Consider the following 23,862-nt stretch of genomic DNA (forward strand, 5'->3'; position numbering starts at 1 on the left):
TTTCTCCTGCCTGGGCTCTAGCCACTAGGCCATGCTGCTTATCTGGGCTTAACTTCTCTGGGGAAGCAGTATGGCCTAGTGGCTAATAATAATAATAATAATGATGGCATTTATTAAGCGCTTACTATGTACAAAACACTGTTCTAAGCGCTGGGGAGGTTACAAGGGGATCAGGTTGTCCCACGGGGGGCTTACAGTCTTAATCCCCATTTTACAGATGAGGTCACTGAGGCCCAGAGAAGTGAAGTGACTTGCCCAAAGTCACCCAGCTGACAACTGGTGGAGCCGGGATTTGAACCCATGACCTCTGACTCCAAAGCCCGGGCTCTTTCCACTGAGCCACACTGCTTCTCTAGCCCACTCTGCTTTTCTCTGCTTCTCTCTCTCTCTCTGCCTCGCTAGAGGCCGGGCCTGGTCTAGGAGTCAGAGGTCATGGGTTCTACTCCCGGCTCTGCCCCTCGTCTGCCGTGTGACCTTGGCCAAGTCACTTCACTTCTCCAGTTCTCAGTTCCCTCATCTGTAAAATATTTATTATGCTGTAATCTATTTATTTTATTTTATTAGTACATTTGGTTTTGTTCTCTGTCTCCCCCTTTTAGACTGTAAGCCCACTGATGGGTAGGGACTGTCTCTATATGTTACCAACTTGTACTTCCCAAGCGCTTAGTACAGTGCTCTGCACACAGTAAGTGCTCAATAAATATGATTGATTGATTGATTAAAATAGGGATGAAGACCATGAGCCCCACATGGGACAGGGACTGTGTCCGACTCGATTTGCTCGTATCCACCCCGGAGCTTAGTACAGTGCCTGGCGCGTAGTAAGCACTTAACCAATACCATCATTATTAGTGATTCTTCTTCTTTCATTCATTCATTCAATCGTATTTATTGAGCGCTTACTGTGTGCAGAGCACTGGACTAAGCACTTGGGAAGTACAACTCTCCTGATATCCATAATGGACTTACACATCCAAACAGAGGAATGCCAATCAGTCAATCATATTTATTGAGCGCTTACTGTGTGCAGAGCACTGTACTAAGCGCTTGGGAAGTACCAGATGGCAACATATAGAGACAGTCCCTACCCAACAGTGGGCTCACAGTCTAAAAGGGGGAGACAGAGAACAAAACCAAACATACTAACAAAATAAAATAAATAGAATAGCTATGTACAAGTAAAATAAATGAATAAATAAATAGAGTAATAAATATGTACAGACATATATCCATCTATACAGGTGCTGTGGGGAAGGGAAGGAGGTAAGACGGGGGGCTGGAGAGGGCGATGAGGGGGAGAGGAAGGAAGGGGCTCAGTCTGGGAAGGCCTCCTGGAGGAGGTGAGTTCTCGGTAGGGCCTTGAAGAGAATTCCAGTCAACTAACATTTATTGTCTACTCTATACTTAGCACTGAACTAGGCTCAATAGGTAAAACGACGCTAACCCTGCTTGCAGAGTTTGTGATCTAAAGGCAGAAGGGAAAGAGCATGTGCAGGACTTTCTCCCCCTTTTAGACTGTGAGCCCACTGTTGGGTAGGGACTGTCTCTCTATGTTGCCAACTTGTACTTCCCAAGCGCTTAGTACAGCGCTCTGCCCACAGTAAGCGCTCAATAAATGCGATTGATTGATTGATTTGACATTTCTGAATCCAGCTATTGACGGTTGTATTGCATTTGCTCACATAATTGCCCCACCTGCTTTTGAGGAAGAAATAAGATTGATTTTTTTTCTACCACTCAACTTTAAGCAGTGATGGTTGGGTACCAGAGGAGAAGCAGAAGGGTGGGAACTTGATGGCGCAGGTGGAGAGAGGTAATTCTTTAGGACCGTCCCCACCAGGATGAAAAATCAGGCCCTGGGGAGTTCATTTTTGAGCATGGGACTTCGGAGAGTGCACTAGATGAGATGTAGTATTAAATGTGCTTTTCCTCTAATGGTCGACTTGATTTATTTGATCTAGAATTCGTCTTCTAATTAGGCCCGAGGAGGATGGATCCTGACGCGCGCCCGCCCCGGGCCGCCCGGCCGAGGACCACCCGCCTGCGAGTGACCGACCTCAGCTGGCTTGGCCCCCGCAACCCCAGCCCGCTGGTCAAGGACACCCCGACGCTGGTCCAAGACGACTACCTCTCCCCTGCCCGGCTGGTGAGTCCCCCTCATTCATTCATTCAATCAATCAATCACATTTATTGAGCGCTTACTATGTGCAGAGCACTGGACTAAGCGCTTGGGAAGTCCAAGTTGGCAACATCTAGAGACGGTCCCTACCCAACAACGGGCTCACAATCTACAATAATAATAATGATGGCATTTATTAAGCACTTACTATGTGCATAGCACTGTTCTAAGCACTGGGAGGGGGGAATACAAGGTGATCAGGTTGTCCCACGTGGGGCTCACAGTCTTCATCCCCATTTTACAGATGAGGGAACTGAGGCCCAGAGAAATTAAGCGGCTTGCCCAAGGTCACACAGCTGACAAGTGACTGAGCCGGGAATCGAACCCATTTGACAGATGAGGGAACTGAGGCACGGAGAAGTCAAGTGAATTGGCCAGGGTCACATGGCAGATGAATGGTGGAGCCAAGATAATAATAATGATAATGATGATGGCATTTGTTAAGCACTTACTATGTACCCAGCATTGTTCTAAGCACTGGGGTAGATACATTCATTCATTCATTCAATCGAATTTATTGAGTGCTTACCGTGTGCAGAGCACTGTACTAAGCGCTTGGGAAGTACTTGCTGGCAACATATAGAGACGGTCCCTACCCAATAGCGGGCTCACAGTCTAGAAGGGGGAGACAGACAACAAAACAAAACATATTAAACAAATAAAATAAATAGAATAAATATGTACAAGTAAAATAAATAAAAAGTAATAAATATGTAAAAACATATATACATATATACAGGTGATGGGGGGGTTACTGGGGTCAGGGGGAGGGGAGGGGTCAGGAGGAGGGAATGAGGGGGCGGGCGGGCGGCCCCGGGATCAGGAGGGGGCATTCAATCGTATTTATTGAGCGCTTACTGTGTCCGGAGCACTGTACTAAGCTCTTGGGAAGGACAAGTCGGCAACATCTAGAGACGGTCCCGACCCGACAACGGGCTCACAGTCTAGAAGGGGGAGACACACAATAAAACGAAACATGTGGATGGGTGTCAAGTCGTCAGAATAAATAGAAATGAAGCTAGACGCGCATCAATCAATCAATCAGTCAATCAATCGTATTTATTGAGCGCTTACTCTGTGCAGAGCACTGTACTAAGCGCTTGGGAATTACAAGTTGGCAACATCTAGAGACAGTCCCTACCCAACAGCGGGCTCACAGTCTAAAAGGGGGGAGACAGCATCATTACTGAGCCCCTTCCTTCCTCTCCCCCTCGTCCCCCTCTCCATCCCCCCATCTTACCTCCTTCTCTTCCCCACAGCACCTGTATATATGTATATATGTTTGTACAGATTTATTACTCTATTTATTTTACTTGTACCTATCTATTCTATTTATTTTATTTTGTTAGTATGCTTGGTTTTGTTCTCTATCTCCCCCTTTTAGATGGTGAGCCCACTGTTGGGTAGGGACTGTCTCTAGATGTTGCCAACTTGTACTTCCCAAGCGCTTAGTCCAGTGCTCTGCACACAGTAAGTGGTCAATAAATACGATTGATTGATTGATTGATCATTAACAAAATAAATAGAATAGTAAATAGGTACAAGTAAAATAAATAGAGTGATAAATCTGTACAAAAATATATACTGGTGCTGTGGGGAGGGGAAGGAGATACGGCAGGGGGGATGGGGAGGAGGAGAGGAAAAAGGGGGCTCAGTCTGGGCCCCCTCCCCACCGCCCGGGCAGCCCACACTCCCCCTCCATCCCCATTCATTCATTCCATTCTTTCAATCGTATTTATTGAGCGCTTACTGTGTGCAGAGCACTGGACTAAGCGCTTGGAAAGTCCAATTCGGCAACAGATAGAGACGGTTCCTGCCCAACAACGGGCTCGCGGTCTAGAAGGGGGGAGACAGACAAAATTCATTCATTCCATTCCTTCAATCGTATTTAATGAGCGCTTACTGTGTGCAGAGCACTGGACTAAGCGATTGGAAAGTCCAATTTGGCAACAGATAGAGACGGTTCCTGCCCAACAACGGGCTCGCGGTCTAGAAGGGGGGAGACAGACAAAATGCATTCATTCCATTCTTTCAATCGTATTTAATGAGCGCTGACTGTGTGCAGAGCAGTTGGGTAGGGACTGTCTCTATATGTTGCCAATTTGTACTTCCCAAGCGCTTAGTACAGTGCTCTGCACACAGTAAACGCTCAATAAATACGATTGATTGATTGATGGGGAGGGGAGGAAGAGGAGATTCCCTCCACCGGTGAGGACTCTTGCCCGAGGAATAATAATAATAATGATGATGGCATTTGTTAAGCGCTTACTATGTGCCGAGCACTGTTCTAAGCGCTGGGGAGGGACCGTCTCTAGATGTTGCCAACTTGTACTTCCCAAGCGCTTAGTACAGTGCTCTGCACATAGTAAGCGCTCAATAAATACGATTGATGATGGGGAGGATACAAGGTGAGCAGGTTGTCCCACGTGGGGCTCACGGTCTTCATCCCCGTTTTACTGAGGCCCAGAGAAGTGACGTGACTTGGCCAAAGTCACCCAGCTGACAAGCGGCGGAGCCGGGATTAGAACCCACGACCTCTGGCTCCGCAGCCCGGGCTCTTTCCACTGAGCCACACTGCTTCCCCTGGAAGGGAGGGTGGATGGAAGCCCCCGACCCGATCCTAATCCCATTCCCGTCCAGGGCCTGGGCTCTGAGGGGGTCCTTCCTCCCGGGAAGAGGAGGCGTCTACAAGGCCCAAGGCCGGCAGAGCGGAGGGACGCCATTAAAATGAATTATTTAAACCCCATCGATCCGGTTTATTTACCTCAGCGACGGGGCCGGGATAATGGCTTGATTGATTGCTGGCGCCTTTGGCTCGGGATGTTTTCCTCCATAAAACCATTTGAACACATAGACACACATTCATTCGTTCATTCAATCGTATTTATTGAGCGCTTACTGTGTGCAGAGCACTGGACTAAGCGCTTGGGACGTACAATTCAGCGGTAAAGAGGGACAATCCCTGCCCACGACGGGCTCACCGTCGAGAAAGGGGGAGACAGACATCGAAACAAGTAAACGGGCATCAGTAGCCTTATTATAAATTCATTCAGTCGTATTTGTTGAGCGCTTACTGTGTGCAGAGCGCTGTACTAAGCGCTTGGGAAGTACAAATCGGCAACAGATAGAGACAATCTCTACCCAATGATGGGCTCACAGTCTAGAAGGTGGAAGACAGACATCTAATCATCAACATCATCATCATCAATCGTATTTGTTGAGCGCTTACTGTGTGCAGAGCACTGTACTAAGCGCTTGGGAAGTACAAGTTGGCAACATATCTAATGAAGTAAACGGGCATCAGTAATAATAATAATAGTGATAGTGATGGCATTTATTAAGTGCTTACTATGTGCAAAGCCTGATCACCTTGTATCCCCCCACCAGTGCTTAGAACAGTGCTTTGCACATAGTAAGCGCTTAATAAATGCCATCATTATTATTACTATTATTATCCAAGGTGATCAGGTTGTCCCACGTGGGGCTTACAGTCTTCATCCCCATTTTCCAGATGAGGGAACTGAGGCACAGAGAAGTTAAGTGACTTCATTCATTCATTCATTCATTCAGTCGTATTTATTGAGCGCTTACTGTGTGCAGAGCACTGGACTAAGCACTTGGGAAGTACAAATCGGAAACATATAATAATAATAATAATGGCATTTATTAAGTGCTTACTATGTGCAAAGCACTGTTCTAAGCGCTGGGGAGGTTACAAGGTGATGAGGTTGTCCCACGGGGGGCTCACAGTTTTCATCCCCGTTTTACAGATGAGGGAACTGAGGCTCAGAGAAGTGAAGTGACTTGCCCAAAGTCACCCAGCTGACAATTGGCGGAGCCGGGATTAGAACCCATGACTTCTGACTCCCAAGCCCGGGCTCTTTCCACTGAGCCACACTGCTTCTCTAGTAGCACTATTATCAATTCATTCATTCATTCGATCGTATTTATTGAGCCCTCACTGTGTCCAGAGCACTGGACTAATCGCTTGGGAAGTACAATTCAGCAATAATAATAATAATAATGGCATTTGTTAAGCGCTTACTATGTGCAAAGCACTGTTCTAAGCCCCGGGGAGGATACAAGGTGATCAGGTTGTCCCCCATGGGGCTCCCAGTCTTCATCCCCATTTTCCAGATGAGGGAACTGAGGCCCAGAGAAGTTGAGTGACTTGCCCAAAGTCACACAGCTAAGTGGCGGAGCTGGGATTTGAACCCATGACCTCTGACTCCAAAGCCCGGGCTCTTTCCACTGAGCCACGCTGCTTCTCTAACCCTACCCAACAACGGGCTCACAGTCTGTGAGAAGTGCTCACAGTGTGGGAAGGCCTCCTGGAGGAGGTGAGCTCTCAGGAGGGCTTTGAAGGGGAAGCAGCGTGGCTCATTGGAAATACCCCGGGCTTTGGAGTCAGAGGTCAGGGGTTCAAATCCCGGCTCCGCCACTTGTCGGCTGTGTGACTTTGGGCAAGTCACTTCACTTCTCTGGGCCTCAGTTCCCTCATCTGGAAAATGGGGATGAAGACCGTGAGCCTCCCGTGGGACAACCTGATCACCTTGTAAACGCCCCAGTGCTTAGAACAGTGCTTTGCACATAGTAAGCGCTTAATAAATGCCATCATTATCATTATTATTATTATCATTATCATTATTTTTATTGATCTTGGCAGCTGGAGATGACCCAAGCGGACGACCTGGGGCAGGTTCGCACCCTGCAGATGCGAGTGGACACGCGGGAGAACAGCCTGGGCAACTTCGGTAAGAGCCACAGGGCCAGCCCGGGTGGCCGGCGTTCATTAAGCGTTAATTAATTAATTAAGTTAATTAAATTAATTAAGTTAATTAAGTTCGTTAATTCGTTAATTAAGTTATAATAGGTACCCAGCACTGATCTGAGTGCCGAGGCGGAGCCAAGCTTGGCAGGTTGGACACTGTCCCTGTCCCCCCATGGGGGCTCCCAGTCTTTGTCCCCATTTTCCGGATGAGGGAACTGAGGCCTGGAGAAGTGAAGTGACAATAATAATATGCACTTGGGACAGTGCTCCGCACACAGGAAGCGCTCAATAAATAGGATTGAACGAATAATAATAATGCTGATAATAGTGATGAGGATGATGGCATTTGTCAAGCACTTACTATGTGCTTGATGCCTGTCTACCTGTTTTGTTTTGGTGGCTGTCTCTCCCCACTTCTAGACTGTGAGCCCGTTTTTGGGGTAGGGATTGTCTTTATCCGTTGCCGAATTGGACTTTCCAAGAGCTTATTCCAGTGCTCTGCACACAGGAAGCACTCAATAAATATGATAAATAAATAATAAATAATAATTGAATAAATAATAAATAAAGATGATTGAATGAATGAATTGAATGAATGAAAATAAACAGAATATTCACTATATTTTGTTAATGATGTGTATATAGCTATAATTCTATTTATTCTGATGGTATTGACACCTGTCTACTTGTTTTGTTTTGTCGTCTGTCTCCCCCTTCTAGACTGTGAGCCCGCTGTTGGGTAGGGACCGTCTCTAGATGTTGCCGACTTGGACTTCCCAAGTGCTTAGTACAGTGCTCTGCACACAGGAAGTGCTCAATAAATACGATTGAATGACTGAATAGTAGTAATAATAATATTACTATCCTGTATATATGTATATATTTTTGTATGTATTTATTACCCCATTTATTTATTTATTTATTTATTTTATTTGTAATAAATGCTATTATTGTTATTATTATTATTCTCTGGGCCTCAGTTCCCTCATTTGGAAAATGTGGATTAAGACTGTGAGCCCCACGGGGGACAACCTGATCACCCTGTAATCACCCCAATGCTTAGAACAGTGCTTTGCATGTAGTAAGCGCTTAATAAATGCTAATAAATGCTATTTTATTATTATTATTATTATTATTATTATTATTATTCTCTGGGCCCCAGTTCCCTCATCTGGAAAATGTGGATTAAGATTGTGAGCCCCCCGTGGGACAGCCTGATCACCCTGTAATCATCCCAATGCTTAGAACAGTGCTTTGCATATAGTAAACGCTTAATAAATGCTATTATTATTATTATTCTCTGGGCCTCAGTTCCCTCATCTGGAAAATGTAGATTAAGACTGAGCCCCATGGGGGACAACCTGATCACCCTGTAATCACCCCAATGCTTAGAACAGTGCTTTGCATATAGTAAGCGCTTAATAAATGCTATTATTATTATTATTCTCTGGGCCTCAGTTCCCTCATCTGGAAAATGTAGATTAAGACTGAGCCCCATGGGGGACAACCTGATCACCCTGTAATCACCCCAGTGCTTAGAACAGTGCTTTGCATGTAGTAAGCGCTCAATAAATGCTATTATTATTATTATTATTATTCTCTGGGCCTCAGTTCCCTTATCTGGAAAATGTGGATTAAGACTGTGAGCCACACGGGGGACAACCTGATCACCCTGCAATCACCCCAGTGCTTAGAACAGTGCTTTGCATGTAGTAAGCGCTCAATAAATGCTATTATTATTATTATTATTATTATTCTCTGGACCTCAGTTCCCTCATCTGGAAAATGGGGATGAAGAACTGTGAGCCCCCCATGGGACAACCTGATCACCTTGTAACCTCCCTGGCGCTTAGAACGGTGCTTTGCACATAGTAAGCGCTTAATAAATGCCATCATCATTATTATTACTTCTCTGGGCCTCAGTGACCTCATCTGGAAAATGGGGATGAAGACTGTGAGCCCCCCATGGGACAACCTGATCACCTTGTAACCTTCCCAGTGCTTAGAACAGTGCAATGCACATAGCGCTTAATAAATGCCATCATTATTATTATTATTCTCTGGGCCTCGGTGACCTCATCTGGAAAATGGGGATGAAGACTGTGAGCCCCCCGTGGGACAACCTGATCACCTTGTATCCCCCCCAGCACTTAGAACAGTGCTTAGCACATAGTAAGTGCTTAATAGATGCCATTATTATTATTATTATTATTATTATTATTATCCAAGCAAATTGGCTTGGGCCCGGTCCCTGTCCCACAGGAGTCTTAAAGGCTAAGGAAGAGGGAGAAAAGAGAGGAGTCCAAAGAATAATAATAATAATGATGGTATTTATTAAGCGCTTACTATGTGCAAAGCACTGTTCTAAGCGCTGGGGGGATACAAGGTGATCAGGTTGTCCCACGGGGGGCTCACAGTCTTCATCCCCATTTTCCAGATGAGGTAACCGAGGCCCAGAGAAGTGAAGTGACTTGCCCAAAGTCACACAGCTGACAGTTGGCGGAGCCAGAATTCGAACCCATGACCTCTGACTCCAAAGCCTGGCATCCTACAGTCCCAGACTGAGCCCCCTCCTTCCTCTCTCCCTCCCCATCCCCCCCGCCTTACCTCCTTCCCCTCCCCGCAGCACCTGTTATATATGTTTGGATGGATTTATTACTCTATTTATTTATTTATTTGATTTGTACATATTTATTCTATTTATTTTATTCTGTTAATATGCTTCGTTTTGTTGTCTGTCTCCCCCTTCTAAACTGTGAGCCCGCCGTTGGGTAGGGACCGGCTCTATTTGTCGCTGACTTGGACTTCCCAAGCGCTTGCTACAGTGCTCTGCACACAACCAGCGCTCAATAAATACCATTGAATAATAATAATAAATAAGAAGAAGAATGGCATTTATTAAGCGCTTACTATGTGCAAAGCACTGTTCTATGTTGCCAACATGTTCTATGTTGGCATGTTCTATGTTCTATGTTGCCAACATGTACATGTACATATGTACATCTCATATGTTGCCAACTTGTCCTTCCCAAGCGCTTAGTACAGTGCTCTGCACAAAGTAAGTGCTCAATAAATACGATTGATTGATTGATTCTCAGTAACAATAGCATTTATTAAGCGCTTACTGTGTGCAAAGCACTGTTCTAAGTGCTGGGGAGATTACAAGGTGATCAGGTTGTCCCACTGGGGGCTCACAGTCTTCATCCCCATTTTCCAGATGAGGGAACTGAGGCGCAGAGAATTGAAGTGACTTGCCCAAAGTCACACAGCTGACAATTGGCGGAGCCGGGATTTGAACCCATGACCTCTGACTCCAAAGCCCGGGCTCTTTCCACTGAGCCACGCTGCTTCTCAATAATAATGGCATTTATTAAGCACTTACTGTGGGCAAAGCACTGTTCTAAGCGCTGGGGAGGTTACAAGGTGATGAGGTTGTCCCACGGGGGCTCACAGTCTTCATCCCCATTTTCCAGATGAGGGACCTGAGGCCCAGAGAAGTGAAGGGACTTGCCCAAAGTCACACAGCTGGCAATTGGCAGAGCTGGGATTTGAACCCATGACCTCTGACTCCAAAGCCCAGGCTCTTTCCATCATCATCATCATCAATCGTATTTATTGAGCACTTACTGTTTGCAGAGCACTGTACTAAGCGCTTGGGAAGTACAAGTTGGCAACATATAGAGACAGTCCCTACCCAACAGTGGGCTCACGCTGATTCTCTGTAATCACCCCAATGCTTAGAACAGTGCTTTGCATATAGTAAGCGCTTAGTCAATGCTATTATTATTATTATTATTATTATTCTCTGGACCTCAGTTGCCTCATCGGGAAAATGTGGATGAAGTGTGAGCCCCCCATGGGACAACCTGATCACCTTGTATCCTCCCCAGCGCTTAGTATGGTGCTTGGCACATAGTAAGCGCTTACCAAATGCCACTATTATAATAGCAAGCACTTCACGAACACCGCAGTTATTATGATGATGAAATTCCTCACTTTTTACCACAATTAATATTGTCCCCTGGGATCACAGGTGACTTCCTGCCCAGCCTGGATCAACTGAAGCTGAACAACAGCCTGCTGGCGTCCGTGAGGTGAGCGACCAAGGTCGGGATAATAATAATAATAATAATAATCAATCAATCAATCAATCAATCAATCGTATTTATTGAGCGCTTACTATGTGCAGAGCACTGTACTAAGTGCTTGGGAAGTACAAATTGGCAACACATAGAGACAGTCCCTACCCAACAGTGGGCTCACAGTCTAAAAGGGGGAGACAGAGAACAGAACCAAACATACCAACAAAATAAAATAAATAGGATAGAAATGTACAAGTAAAATAAATAAATAAATAAATAGAGTAATAAATCTGTACAACCATATATACATATATACAGGTGCTGTGGGGAAGGGAAGGAGGTAAGATGGGGGGATGGAATAATAACAATAATAATAATAATAATAATGGCATTTGTTAAGCGCTTACTATGTGCAGAGCACTGTTCTAAGCGCTGGGAGGGGATACGAGGTGATCAAGTTACCCTACGTGGGGCTCCCAGTCTTAATCCCCATTTTGCAGATGAGGGAACTGAGGCTCAGAGAAGTGAAGTGACTCAGTAAGCCACACAGCAGACAGGTGGATGAGGCGGAATTCGAACCCGTGACCTCTGACTCCAAAGCCCGGGCTCTTTCCACTGAGCCGCGCTGCTTCCCCGGGGATGCCTTGGGGACCTCGGTGTCCCTCCCTTCTTCCCTCGCCCCCCGGCTACGGATGGCGTCTACGGGACGGTTGATGACGCTCCGTACCCACAAGGCTCTCGGGGAAGCCAGGATAATAATAATAATAATAATAATAATAATAATAATAATAATGGTATCTGTTAAGCACTTACTATGTGCCAAGCACTGTTCTAAGCGCTGGGGGAGACACAATCAATCAATCAATCACATTTATTGAGCGCTTACTGTGTGCAGAGCACTGTACTAAGCGCTTGGGAAGTCCAAGTTGGCAACATATAGAGACAGTCCCTACCCAACAGCGGGCTCACAGTCTAAAAGGGGGAGACGGAGAACAAAACCAAACATCCTAACAAAATAAAATAAATAGAATAGATATGTACAAGTAAAACAAATAAATAAATAGATTAATACTTATCAAAGTATCTTCCAGAGAGCTGACCAATCATTCACTCATTCAACCGACGGTATTTATTGAGTGCTTACCATCTGCAGAGCAGGTGGTCTCACCTGGGGCTCCCGGTCTTCATCCCCATTTTCCAAGCGCTTAGTCCAGTGCTCTGCACACAGTAAGCGCTCAATAAATACGATTGATTGATTTCCAGATGAGGGAAGTGAGGCCCAGAGAAGTTAAGTGACTCGCCCAAGGTCACACAGCCGGTCAGTGGAGGAGCCGGGATTAGAACCAGGATCGCGTGTTTGTGTACGGGGTGCGTGAGTGGTGCTCATGTGGTGAGAGTCTTCTAGACTGTGAGCCCGTTGTCGGGCAGGGATTGTCTCTAGCCGGACTTCCCAAGCGCTTAGTCCAGTGCTCGGCACACAGTAAGCACTCAATAAATACGATTGAATGAATGATTGAATGAGAGGAGGGGGCCTAGTGGAAAAAATGGTGAGAGTCTTCTAGACTGTGAGCCCGCTGTTGGGTAGGGACCGTCTCTATGTGTTGCCAACTTGTACTTCCCAAGCGCTTAGTCCAGTGCTCTGCACTCAGTAAGCGCTCAATAAATACGATTGAATGAATGGATGAATGGGAGTCCAGAGGTCGTGGGTTCTAATCCCAGCTCTACCACTTGTCTGCTGTGTGACTTTGGGCCAGTCACTTCACTTCTCTGATGAGCCCGTTGTTGGGTAGGGACTGTCTCTATATGTTGCCAACTTGTACTTCCCAAGCGCTTAGTACAGTGCTCTGCACACAGTAAGCGCTCAATAAATACAATTGAGTGAATGAACAAATGGGAGTCCAGGGGTCATGAGTTCTAATCCCAGGTCTACCACTTGTCTGCTGTGTGACTTTGGGCCAGTCACTTCACTTCTCTGATGTGCCCGCTGTTGGGTAGGGACTGTCTCTATATGTTGGCAACTTGTACTTCCCAAGCGCTTAGTACAGTGCTCTGTACACAGTAAGCGCTCAATAAATACGATTGAATGAATGGATGAATGGGAGTCCAGAGGTCGTGGGTTCTAATCCCAGCTCTACCACTTGTCTGCTGTGTGACTTTGGGCCAGTCCACTTCTCTGATGTGCCTGCTGTTGGGTAGGGACTGTCTCTATGTGTTGCCAACTTGTACTTCCCAAGCGCTTAGTACAGTGCTCTGCAGACAGTAAGCGCTCAATAAATACGATTGAATGAATGAATGAATGAATGAATGGGAGTCCAGAGGTCGTGGGTTCTAATCCCAGCTCTACCACTTGTCTGCTGTGTGACTTTGGGCCAGTCACTTCACTTCTCTGATGTGCCTGCTGTTGGGTAGGGACTGTCTCTATATGTTGCCAACTTGTACTTCCCAAGCGCTTAGTACAGTGCTCTGCACACAGTAAGTGCTCAATAAATATGATTGAATGAATGAATGAATGAATGGGAGTCCAGAGGTTGTGGGTTCTAATCCCAGCTCTACCACTTGTCTGCTGTGTGACTTTGGGCCAGTCACTTTACTTCTCTGATGTGCCTCAGTTCCCTCAACTGGCAAATGGGGATTAAGACTGAGCAATCCGTGTTGGGTAGGTCTAAAATAATCAGATTGGGTCTGAACCCTGTCCCCCTTTGGGGAGGACAGGAATTGAGTCCCCACTTTACAGATGGGGTAACCGAGGCTCGGAGTTGCGGGATGACTCGCCCAAGGTCACCCAACAGGCCAGGGGTGGAGCCGGAATTAGAACCCAGGTCCTCTGACTCCTGGACTCCTGACTCCATTTTACAGATGGGGTAACCGAGGCCCAGAGTAGCGAAATGACTTGCCCAAGGTGACCCAACAGACCACGGGTGGAGCCGGGATTAGAACCCAGGTCCTCTGACTCCTGGACTCCTGGCTCCATTTTACAGTTGGGGTAACCGAGGCCCAGAGTAGCGAAATGACTTGCCCAAGGTCCCCCACTAGGCCGGGGTGGAGTCGGGATTAGAACCCAGGTCCTCTGACTCCTGGACTCCTGACTCCATTTTACAGTTGGGGTAACCGAGGCCCAGAGTAGTGAAATGACTCGCCCAAGGTCACCCAACAGGCCACGGGTGGAGCCGGGATTAGAACCCAGTTCCTCTGACTCCTGGACTCCTGACTCCATTTTACAGTTGGGATAACCGAGGCTTGGAGTTGTGAGATGACTCGCCCAAGGTCACCCAACAGGCCAGGGTTGAAGCTGGGATTAGAACCCAGGTCCTCTGACTCCTGGACTCCTGACTCCATTTTACAGTTGGGGTAACCGAGGCTCGGAGTTGTGAGATGACTCGCCCAAGGTCACCCAACAGGCCAGGGTTGGAGCCGGGATTAGAACCCAGGTCCTCTGACTCCTGGACTCCTGGCTCCATTTTACAGTTGGGGTTACCGAGGCTCAGAGTTGTGAGATGACTTGCCCAAGGTCACCCAACAGTCCAGGGTTGGAGCTGGGATTAGAACCCAGGTCCTCTGACTCCTGGACTCCTGACTCCATTTTACAGTTGGGGTAACCGAGGCCCAGAGTAGCGAAATGACTTGCCCAAGGTCCCCCAAAAGGCCAGGGTTGGAGCCGGGATTAGAACCCAGGTCCTCTGACTCCTGGACTCCTGGCTCCATTTTACAGTTGGGGTAACCGAGGCCCAGAGTAGCGAAATGACTTGCCCAAGGTCCCCCACCAGGCCACGGGTGGAGCCGGGATTAGAACCCAGGTCCTCTGACTCCTGGACTCCTGACTTCATTTTACAGTTGGGGTAACCGAGGCCCAGAGTAGCGAAATGACTCACCCAAGGTCACCCACCAGGCCAGGGGTGGAGCGGGATTAGAACCCAGGTCTTCTGACTCCTCGGGCCGGGGTCCTTCTGCCAGGCCGTGCTGTTCTTAAAATGCTGACCTTCTTCCCTTTGCAGAGAAGCAGCGTGGCTCAGTGAAAAGAGCCCGGGCTTGGGAGTCAGAGGTCCTGGGTTCGACTCCCGGCTCCACCACTTGTCAGCTGTGTGACCTTGGGCAAGTCACTTCAATCAATCAATCAATCAATCAATCGTATTTAGCGCTTACTGTGTGCAGAGCACTGTACTAAGCGCTTGGGAAGTACAAGTTGGCAACATACAGAGACAGTCCCTACCCAACAGTGGGCTCACAGTCTAAAAGGGGGAGACAGAGAACAAAACCAAACATACTAACAAAATAAAATAAATAGAATAGATATGTACAGGTAAAATAAATAAATAAATAGAGTAATAAATATGTACAAACATATATATATATATATATATATATATATACTTGTATATATATAGTATATATATATATAAATAGGCCTTCCCAGACTGAGCCCCTTCCTTCCTCTCCCCCTCGTCCCCCTCTCCATCCCCCCCATCTTACCTCCTTCCCTTCCCCACAGCACCTGTATATATGGATATATGTTTTTACATATTTATTACTCTATATATTTATTTTACTTGTACATATCTATTCTATTTATTTTATTTTGTTAGTATGTTTGGTTTTGTTCTCTGTCTCCCCCTTTTAGACTGTGAGCCCACTGTTGGGTAGGGACTGTCTCTATATGTTGCCAATTTGTACTTCCCAAGCGCTTAGTACAGTGCTCTGCACATAGTAAGCACTCAATAAATACGATTGATGATGACGATGATGATATACTTCACTTCTCTAGGCCTCAGTTCCCTCATCTGTAAAATGAGGATGAAGACTGTGAGCCCCATGTGGGACAACCTGCTCACCTTGTATCTACCCCAGCGCTTAGAACAGTGCTCGGCACATTCATCCATTCATTGATTCATTCAGTTGTATTTGTTGAGCGCTTACTGTGTGCAGAGCACTGGACTAAGCGCTTGGAAAGTCCAAGTTGGCAACATCTAGAGGCGGTCCCTACCCAACGACGGGCTCACGGTCTAGAAGGGGGAGACAGACAACAAAACCAAACATGGAGGCAGGCGTCGATACCATCAAAATAGAGAAATAGAATTATAGCCAAATACACATCATTAATAATATAGAGTAATATGTGCAAATATGTACGAGCCTTCCCAGACTGAGCCCCCTCTTTCCTCTCCCCCTCCTTCCCCTCTCCATCAATCAATCAATCAATCAATCATATTTATTGAGCGCTTACTGTGTGCAGAGCACTGGACTAAGCGCTTGGGAAGTACAAGTCGGCAACATATAGAGACAGTCCCTACCCAACAGTGGGCTCACAGTCCTTCCCTTCCCCACAGCACCTGTATATATGTCTATATGTTTGTACGGATTTATCACTCTATTTATTGATTTCTTTTACTTGTACATATCTATTCTATTGATTTTATTTGGTTAATATGTTTTGTTTTGTCGTCTGTCTCCCCCTTCTAGACTGTGAGCCCGCTGTCGGGTAGGGACCGTCGCTATGTGTTGCCGACTTGGACTTCCCGAGCGCTTAGTCCAGTGCCCTGCACACAGGGAGCGCTCAATAAATACGATTGATTGATTGATTGATTGACGGCTCCCCTCTGCCCTCCGGCCAGGGACCTCGGCACGTCGCTGGCTCAACTCCGGGTCCTGTGGGTGGCCCGGTGCGGGCTCGAGGACTTGGATGGCATCAGCTCCTTCGCTTCGCTCAAGGTAGGTCGGAAGGGCCCGGGCTGCCCGCTGGTCATTCAATCATATTTATTGAGCGCTTACTGTGTGCAGAGCACTGTACTAAGCGCTTGCCCCCCTCCCCCCCCCTCCCCAGATGAATAATGTAAATGGTGTGTGTTCTTTTTCTTCCTTCCTCTTTCTGCATTCAATAATGATTATGGTAAGGATTTTTCTGCCCTCTTTTTTTTTTTTAATGGCATTTGTTAAGCGTTTACTATGTGCAGAGCACTGTTCTAAGCGCTGGGGGTGGATACAAGGTGATCAAGTTGTCCCACATGGGGCTCACAGTCTTAATCCCCATTTTACAGATGAGGTAGCTGAGGCTCAGAGAAGTTAAGTGACTTGCCCAAGGTCACACAGCAGACATGTGGCAGAGCCGGGATTCGAACCCATGACCTCTGACTCCAAAGCCCGTGCTCTTCTCCACTGAGCCACGCTGCTCCTCTTCTCTCCTGAACCTCATTCCTGCAATTGGCTTCCCCACACCTCTAATTCCCTATCAGTCCTGGGACCAGTCGTTTCTTAAGAAAACAGCACGGGGTAGGAGATAGAGCATAGGCCTGAGAATGAGAAGGACTTGGGTTCTAATCTCAGTTCTACCGCTGGTGTACTGTGTGACCTTGGGTAAGTTACTTCACTTCTCTGGTCCTCAAAGATCAATCAATCAATCAATCAATCGTATTTATTGAGCGCTTACTATGTGCAGAGCACTGTACTAAGCGCTTGGGAAGTACAAATTGGCAACACATAGAGACAGTCCCTAGCCAACAGTGGGCTCACAGTATAAAAGGGGGAGACAGAGAACAGAACCAAACATACCAACAAAATAAAATAAATAGGATAGAAATGTACAAGTAAAATAAATAAATAAATAAATAAATAGAGTAATAAATATGTACAACCATATATACATATATACAGGTGCTGTGGGGAAGGGGAGGAGGTAAGACGGGGGGAGGGAGAGGGGGACGAGGGGGAGAGGAAAGAAGGGGCTCAGTCTGGGAAGGCCTCCTGGAGGAGGTGAGCTCTCAGCAGGGCCTTGAAGGGAGGAAGAGAGCGAGCTTGGCGGAGGGGCAGAGGGATTGGGGGCATTCCGGGCCCGGGGGATGACGTGGGCCGGGGGTCGATGGCGGGACGGGCGAGAACGAGGCCTAATGGTGAGGAGATTAGCGGTGGCAGAGGAGCGGAGGGTGCGGGCTGGGCAGTAGAAGGAGAGAAGGGAGGGGAGGTAGGAGGGGGCGAGGAGATGGACAGCCTTGAAGCCCAGGGTGAGGAGTTTCTGCCTGATGCGCAGATTGATCGGTAGCCACTGGAGGTTTTTGAGGAGGGGAGTGATATGCCCAGAGCGTTTCTGGACAAAGATAATCCGGGCAGCAGCATGAAGTATGGATTGAAGTGGAGAGAGACACGAGGATGGGAGATCAGAGAGAAGGCTGGTGCAGTAGTCCAGACGGGATAGGATGAGAGCTTGAATGAGCAGGGTAGCAGTTTGGATGGAGAGGAAAGGGCGGATCTTGGCAATGTTGCGGAGCTGAGACCGGCAGGTTTTGGTGACGGCTTGGATGTGAGGGGTGAAAGATCTCACATGGAAAGCAGCAATGGAGTTCATGAACTCCACGAGGGGCAGGGACTGCGTCTAACATCACCTGTTTCCATCCCGGGTCTTAATAAATATCTTCTAGGCAGTCAATCACCTTCTCTCTTCTGCCTCCCCTCTTTTCTCCTGTACTCCTACTCACACCAGGCACTTTATTCTTCCAATCATCATCATCATCAATCGTATTTATTGAGCGCTTACTATGTGCAGAGCACTGTACTAAGCGCTTGGGAAGTACAAATTGGCAACATATAGAGACAGTCCCTACCCAACAGTGGGCTCACAGTCTGAAAGGGGGAGACAGAGAACAAAACCAAACATACTAACAAAATAAAATAAATAGAATAGATATGTACAAATAAAATAAATAAATAAATAGAGTAATAAATATGTACAAACATAAATACATCTATACAGGTGCTGTGGGGAAGGGAAGGAGGTAAGATGGGGGGATGGAGAGGGGGACGAGGGGGAGAGGAAGGAAGGGGCTAAGTCTGGGAAGGCCTCCTGGAGGAGGTGAGCTCTCAGCAGGGCCTTGAAGGGAGGAAGAGAGCTAGCTTGGCGGATGGGCAGAGGGAGGGCATTCCAATGCCAACCTTCTTACTGTATCTCTATCCTATTCTCTTCTTTAGTAATTTAGCTGGCTAAAACCCAGATCCTGTACTCCATTCCACCGCTTAAATATCCGTGGTTTTTGTTTTTGTTTTTTACTACCATGCAATCCCCTTTGCCGCTTTAAACTTTTTCCCCCGATACCCGCTATTTTTGTTTACTTTGGAAGCCCTTTTAGGTGTCTTTCACCACTCCTCTGACTGCCCCAATCTGAGATCGGGAAAGAAGTCTCCCCCTTTTAGACTGTGAGCCCACTGTTGGGTAGGGACCGTCTCTAGATGTTGCCAGCTTGTACTTCCCAAACGCTTAGTACAGTGCTCTGCACACAGTAAGCGCTCAATAAATAGGATTGATGATGATGATGATGGGAAGCACAAGTTGGCAACATCTAGAGACGGTCCCTACCCAACAGCGGGCTCACAGTCATCCCTCCTGCCCCCATACCCCCGTGGCCCCGTCCGTGGTGGGCACGTGGCGTGCCCGGTGGCACCTCAGGGACTTCATGAAAGAGTGTGTGCAACCGTTCATTCACTCATCCATCCATTCGGTCGTACTTACTGAGCACCTACTGTGTACGGAGCGTTGTTCTGAGCGCTCGGGAGAGTAGAAGAGAACAAGAAACAGACACAGTCCCTGCCCGCCACGAGCTTAGAGTCTAGGGGGGAGACAGACATGAATAGAAATAAAGAAATGAGGGATAGAGACATCATCATAATAATAATGATAGCATTTATTAAGCGCTTACTATGTGCAAAGCACTGTTCTAAGCGCTGGGGAGGTTCCAAGGTGATCAAGTTGTCCCCCGGGGGGCTCACAGTCTTAATCCTCATTTTACAGATGAAGTAACTGAGGCCCAGAGAAGCTAAGTGACTTTTTTTTTTAATGGCATTTATTAAGCGCTTACTATGTGCAAAGCACTGCTCTAAGCGCTGGGGAGGTTACAAGGTGATCAGTTTGCCCCACAGGGGGCTCACAGTCTTCATCCCCATTTTACAGATGAGGTAACTGAGGCCCAGAGAAGTGAAGTGACTTGCCTAAAGTCACACAGCTGACAAGTGGCGGAGCCGGGATTTGAACCCATGACCTCTGACTCCAAAGCCCGGGCTCTTTCCACTGAGTCACACTGCTTCTCCATAAGTGGTGTGGGGCTGGGGGCACGGCAGTGACTAAAGTCTCCCCCTTCTAGACTGTGAGCCCGCTGTCGGGTAGGGACCGTCTCTAGATGTTGCCAACTTGGACCTCCCAAGCGCTTAGTACAGTGCTCTGCACACAGTAAGCGCTCAATAAATACGATTAATTGATTGATTGATTCATCCCTCAAGCTGAATGCCCAGCGCGGGGTGGGATCTGGGTAGCAGTGGGCCGTGGATCCCTACTATCAGTGGGGAGTGGGTCACGGTGATAGCATTTATTAAGCGCTTACAATGTGCAAAGCACTGTTCTAAGCACTGGGGAGGTTGCAAGGTGATCAGGTTGTCCCCCATGAGGCTCACACTCTTCATCCCCATTTTCCAGATGAGGAAACTGAGGCGCAGAGAAGTGAAGTGACTTGCCCACAGTCACCCAGCTGACGAGTGGGGGAGCTGGGATTTGGATAATGGTGGGCACTGGGCAGTGGATTCTGGGGGGCAGTGGCTCCCAGCTGACAGTGGATCGCATTCATTCATTCATTCAATCTGTTCAATCGTATTTATTGAGCACTTACAGTGTGCAGAGCACTGGACTAAGCGCTTGGAAATTCCAGTTCGGCAACGGATAGAGACGGTCCCTACCCAATGGCGGGCTCACAGTCTAGAAGCGGGGAGAGAGGCAACAAAACAAAACAAGTAGACAGGTGTCAATTGCAGTGGGCAGTGGCTCCCGGCTGTCAGTGGGCAGTGGATCCCAGTGATCAATGGGCAGTGGATCCTGGCAGTCAGTGGGCAGTGGATCCTGGTGGTTAATGGGTGGTGGATCCTGGCAGTCAGTGGGCAGTGGATCCCAGTGATCAATGGGTAGTGGATTCCGGCGGTCAGTGGATCCCAACTGTCAGTGGGTAGTGGATCCCGGCAGTCAGCGGGTTGTGGATCCCAACTGTCAGTGGGTAGTGGATCCCGGCAGTCAGCGGGTTGTGGATCCCAACTGTCAGTGGGTAGTGGATCCCGGCAGTCAGCGGGTTGTGGATCCCAGCTATCAGTGGGCTGTGGCTCCCAGTGGTCAATGGACAGTGGATCCTGACAGTCAGTGGGTAGTGGATCCCAGCTGTCAGTGGGCAGCGGATCCTAGTGGTCAGCGAGCAGTGGATCCTGGTGGTCAGTGAGTAGTGGATCATAGTGGGCAACGGGCAGTGGATCTTGGTGGTCAACGGGCAGTGGATCTTGGTGGTCAGTGGGTAGTGGATCCCAGCTGTCAGTGGCCAGTGGATCCCGGCTGTCGCTGGGCAGTGGATCCTGGTGGTCAGTGGGTAGTGGATCCCAGCTGTCACTGGGCTGTGGATCCCAGTGGTCAACGTGCAGTGGATCCCGGTGGTCAGTGGATCCCGGCTGTCGGTGGGCAGGGGGTCCCGGTGGTCAGTGGGGTCCTGGCTATCAGCGACTGGCAGTGGGCAGTGGGCAATGACTCCTGGCCATCAGAATGGGTCAGTTCCCTCTGCGCCGTGTGTGGGAGGAGGCCGCCCGATCCGATTCCCCAAAAAGACGGCTACTGGAAGTTGGGGGGGCCCAGAAAGTGCCCATGAGCCTTACCCCTCTCCCAACCGGGCCCATCTCCGGGCCAGGCCCCAAACCCCGAGGGCCCCCCGGCCGCTGCCCGGCTGGAGGGTCCTGAGGGCAGCGCCCCGCCCTCCCAGGAGCTGTACGCCTCCTACAACAACATCTCGGAGCTGAGCCCCCTCTGCCTGCTGGACCAGCTGGAGGTCTTGGACCTGGAGGGCAACAACGTGGACGACGTGGCCCAGGTGCAGCTCCTGGGCCTCTGCGGCCAGCTACACACCCTCACCCTGCAGGGAAACCTCGTCTGCCTCCGCCCTCGCCCGCGTTCGCCGGCCGTGAGTCACGTCCAGGGGGCCGCCCGGGCACGGGCACGGCGGGGTGGCACCCTCACCTCCTCCCCTACCACTCATGATCATCACTGTGCCATTCGTGAAGGGCCTGCTATAATCCTAATAATGATGGAATTTGTCAAGCGCTTAACTATAATGATGATGGCATTTGCCAAGTGCTTACTATGTGCGCAGCACTGTCCTAAGCGCTCGGGGGGATGCGAGGTGATCAGGTTGCCCCTAGCACTAATAATCATCAATCAATCAATCATATTTATTGAGCACTTACTATGTGCAGAGCACTGTACTAAGCGCTTCTTGGGAAATACAAATTGGCAACATATAGAGACAGTCCCTACCCAACAGTGGGCTCACAGTCTAAAAGGGGGAGACAGAGAACAAAACCAAACATACTAACAAAATAAAATAAATAGAATAGATATGTACAAGTAAAATGAATAAATAAATAGAGTAATAAATATGTACAAACATATATACATATATCATCACTGTGGCATTCGTGAAGGGCCTACTATAATAATAATGATGGAATTGGCTAAGCGCTTACTATAATAATGATGGCATTTGCCAAGTGCTTACTATGTGCGCAGCACTGTTCTAAGCGCTCGGGGGGATGCAAGGTGATCAGGTTGCCCCTAGCACTAATAATCATCACTGTGGCATTCGTGAAGGGCCTGCTATAATAATACAGATGGAATTTGTTAAGCGCTTACTATAATAATGATGGCATTTGCCAAGTGCTTACTATGTGCGCAGCGCTGTTCTAAGCGCTTGGGGGGATGCGAGGTGATCAGGTTGCCCCTAGCACTAATAATCATCACTGTTGCCCCTAACACTAATAATCATCACTGTGGCATTCGTGAAGGGCCTGCTATAATCATAATGATGGAATTTGTTAAGCACTTACTGTAATTATAATAATGATGGTATTTGCTAAGTGCTTACTATGTGCGCAGCACTGTTCTAAGCGCTCGGGGGGATGCAAGGTGATCAGGTTGCCCCTAGCACTAATAATCATCACTGTGGCATTCGTGAAGGGCCTGCTATAATAATAAGGATGGAATTTGTTAAGCGCTTACTATAATAATGATGGCATTTGCTAAGTGCTTACTATGTGCGCAGCACTGTTCTAAGCGCTTGGGGGGATGCAAGGTGATCAGGTTGCCCGTAGCACTAATAATCATCAATCAATCAATCAATCATATTTATTGAGCGCTTACTGTGTGCAGAGCACTGTACTAAGCGCTTGGGAAGTACAAATTGGCAACATATAGAGACAGTCCCTACCCAACATTGGGCTCACAGTCTAAAAGGGGGAGACAGAGAACAAAACCAAACATACTAACAAAATAAAATAAATAGAATAGATAAGTACAAGTAAAATAAAAAAATAAATAGAGTAATAAATATGTACAAACATATGTACATATATACATATATCATCACTGTGGCATTCGTGAAGGGCCTGCTATAATCATAATGATGGAATTTATTAAGCGCTTAACTATAATAATGATGGCATTTGCCAAGTGCTTACTATGTGCGCAGCACTGTTCTAAGCGCTTGGGGGGATGCAAGGTGATCAGGTTGCCCCTAGCACTAATAATCATCACTGTGGCATTCGTGAAGGGCCTACTATAATAATAAGGATGGAATTTGTTAAGCGCTTACTGTAATAATAATAATGATGGCATTTGCTAAGTGCTTACTATGTGTGCAGCACTGTTCTAAGCGCTCGGGAGGATACAAGGTGATCAGGTTGTCCCACGTGGAGCTCACAGGTATTTGTTAAGCACTTACTATAATCATAATCATAATAATGATGGCATTTATTAAGCACTTATTATGTGTGAAGCACTG

At 47.6% G+C, this 23,862-nt stretch overlaps 1 protein-coding gene across 1 annotated transcript in view; it reads left to right on the forward strand.

Annotated features, from left to right (window-relative positions):
- LRRC56 (leucine rich repeat containing 56) overlaps window positions 1-23,862 on the forward strand; it is an 81,835-nt gene that overhangs the window by 16,702 nt on the left and 41,271 nt on the right. Inside the window, exons 2-6 of the mRNA XM_038765374.1 lie at window positions 1,980-2,146; window positions 6,846-6,933; window positions 10,984-11,044; window positions 16,639-16,735; window positions 21,790-21,987. Coding sequence (XP_038621302.1) covers window positions 1,980-2,146; window positions 6,846-6,933; window positions 10,984-11,044; window positions 16,639-16,735; window positions 21,790-21,987 — 611 coding nt within the window. The remainder of the gene's footprint in view (window positions 1-1,979; window positions 2,147-6,845; window positions 6,934-10,983; window positions 11,045-16,638; window positions 16,736-21,789; window positions 21,988-23,862) is intronic.

The sequence above is a fragment of the Tachyglossus aculeatus genome, chromosome 22 (assembly GCF_015852505.1).
Source record: "Tachyglossus aculeatus isolate mTacAcu1 chromosome 22, mTacAcu1.pri, whole genome shotgun sequence".
NCBI lineage: Eukaryota > Metazoa > Chordata > Mammalia > Monotremata > Tachyglossidae > Tachyglossus > Tachyglossus aculeatus.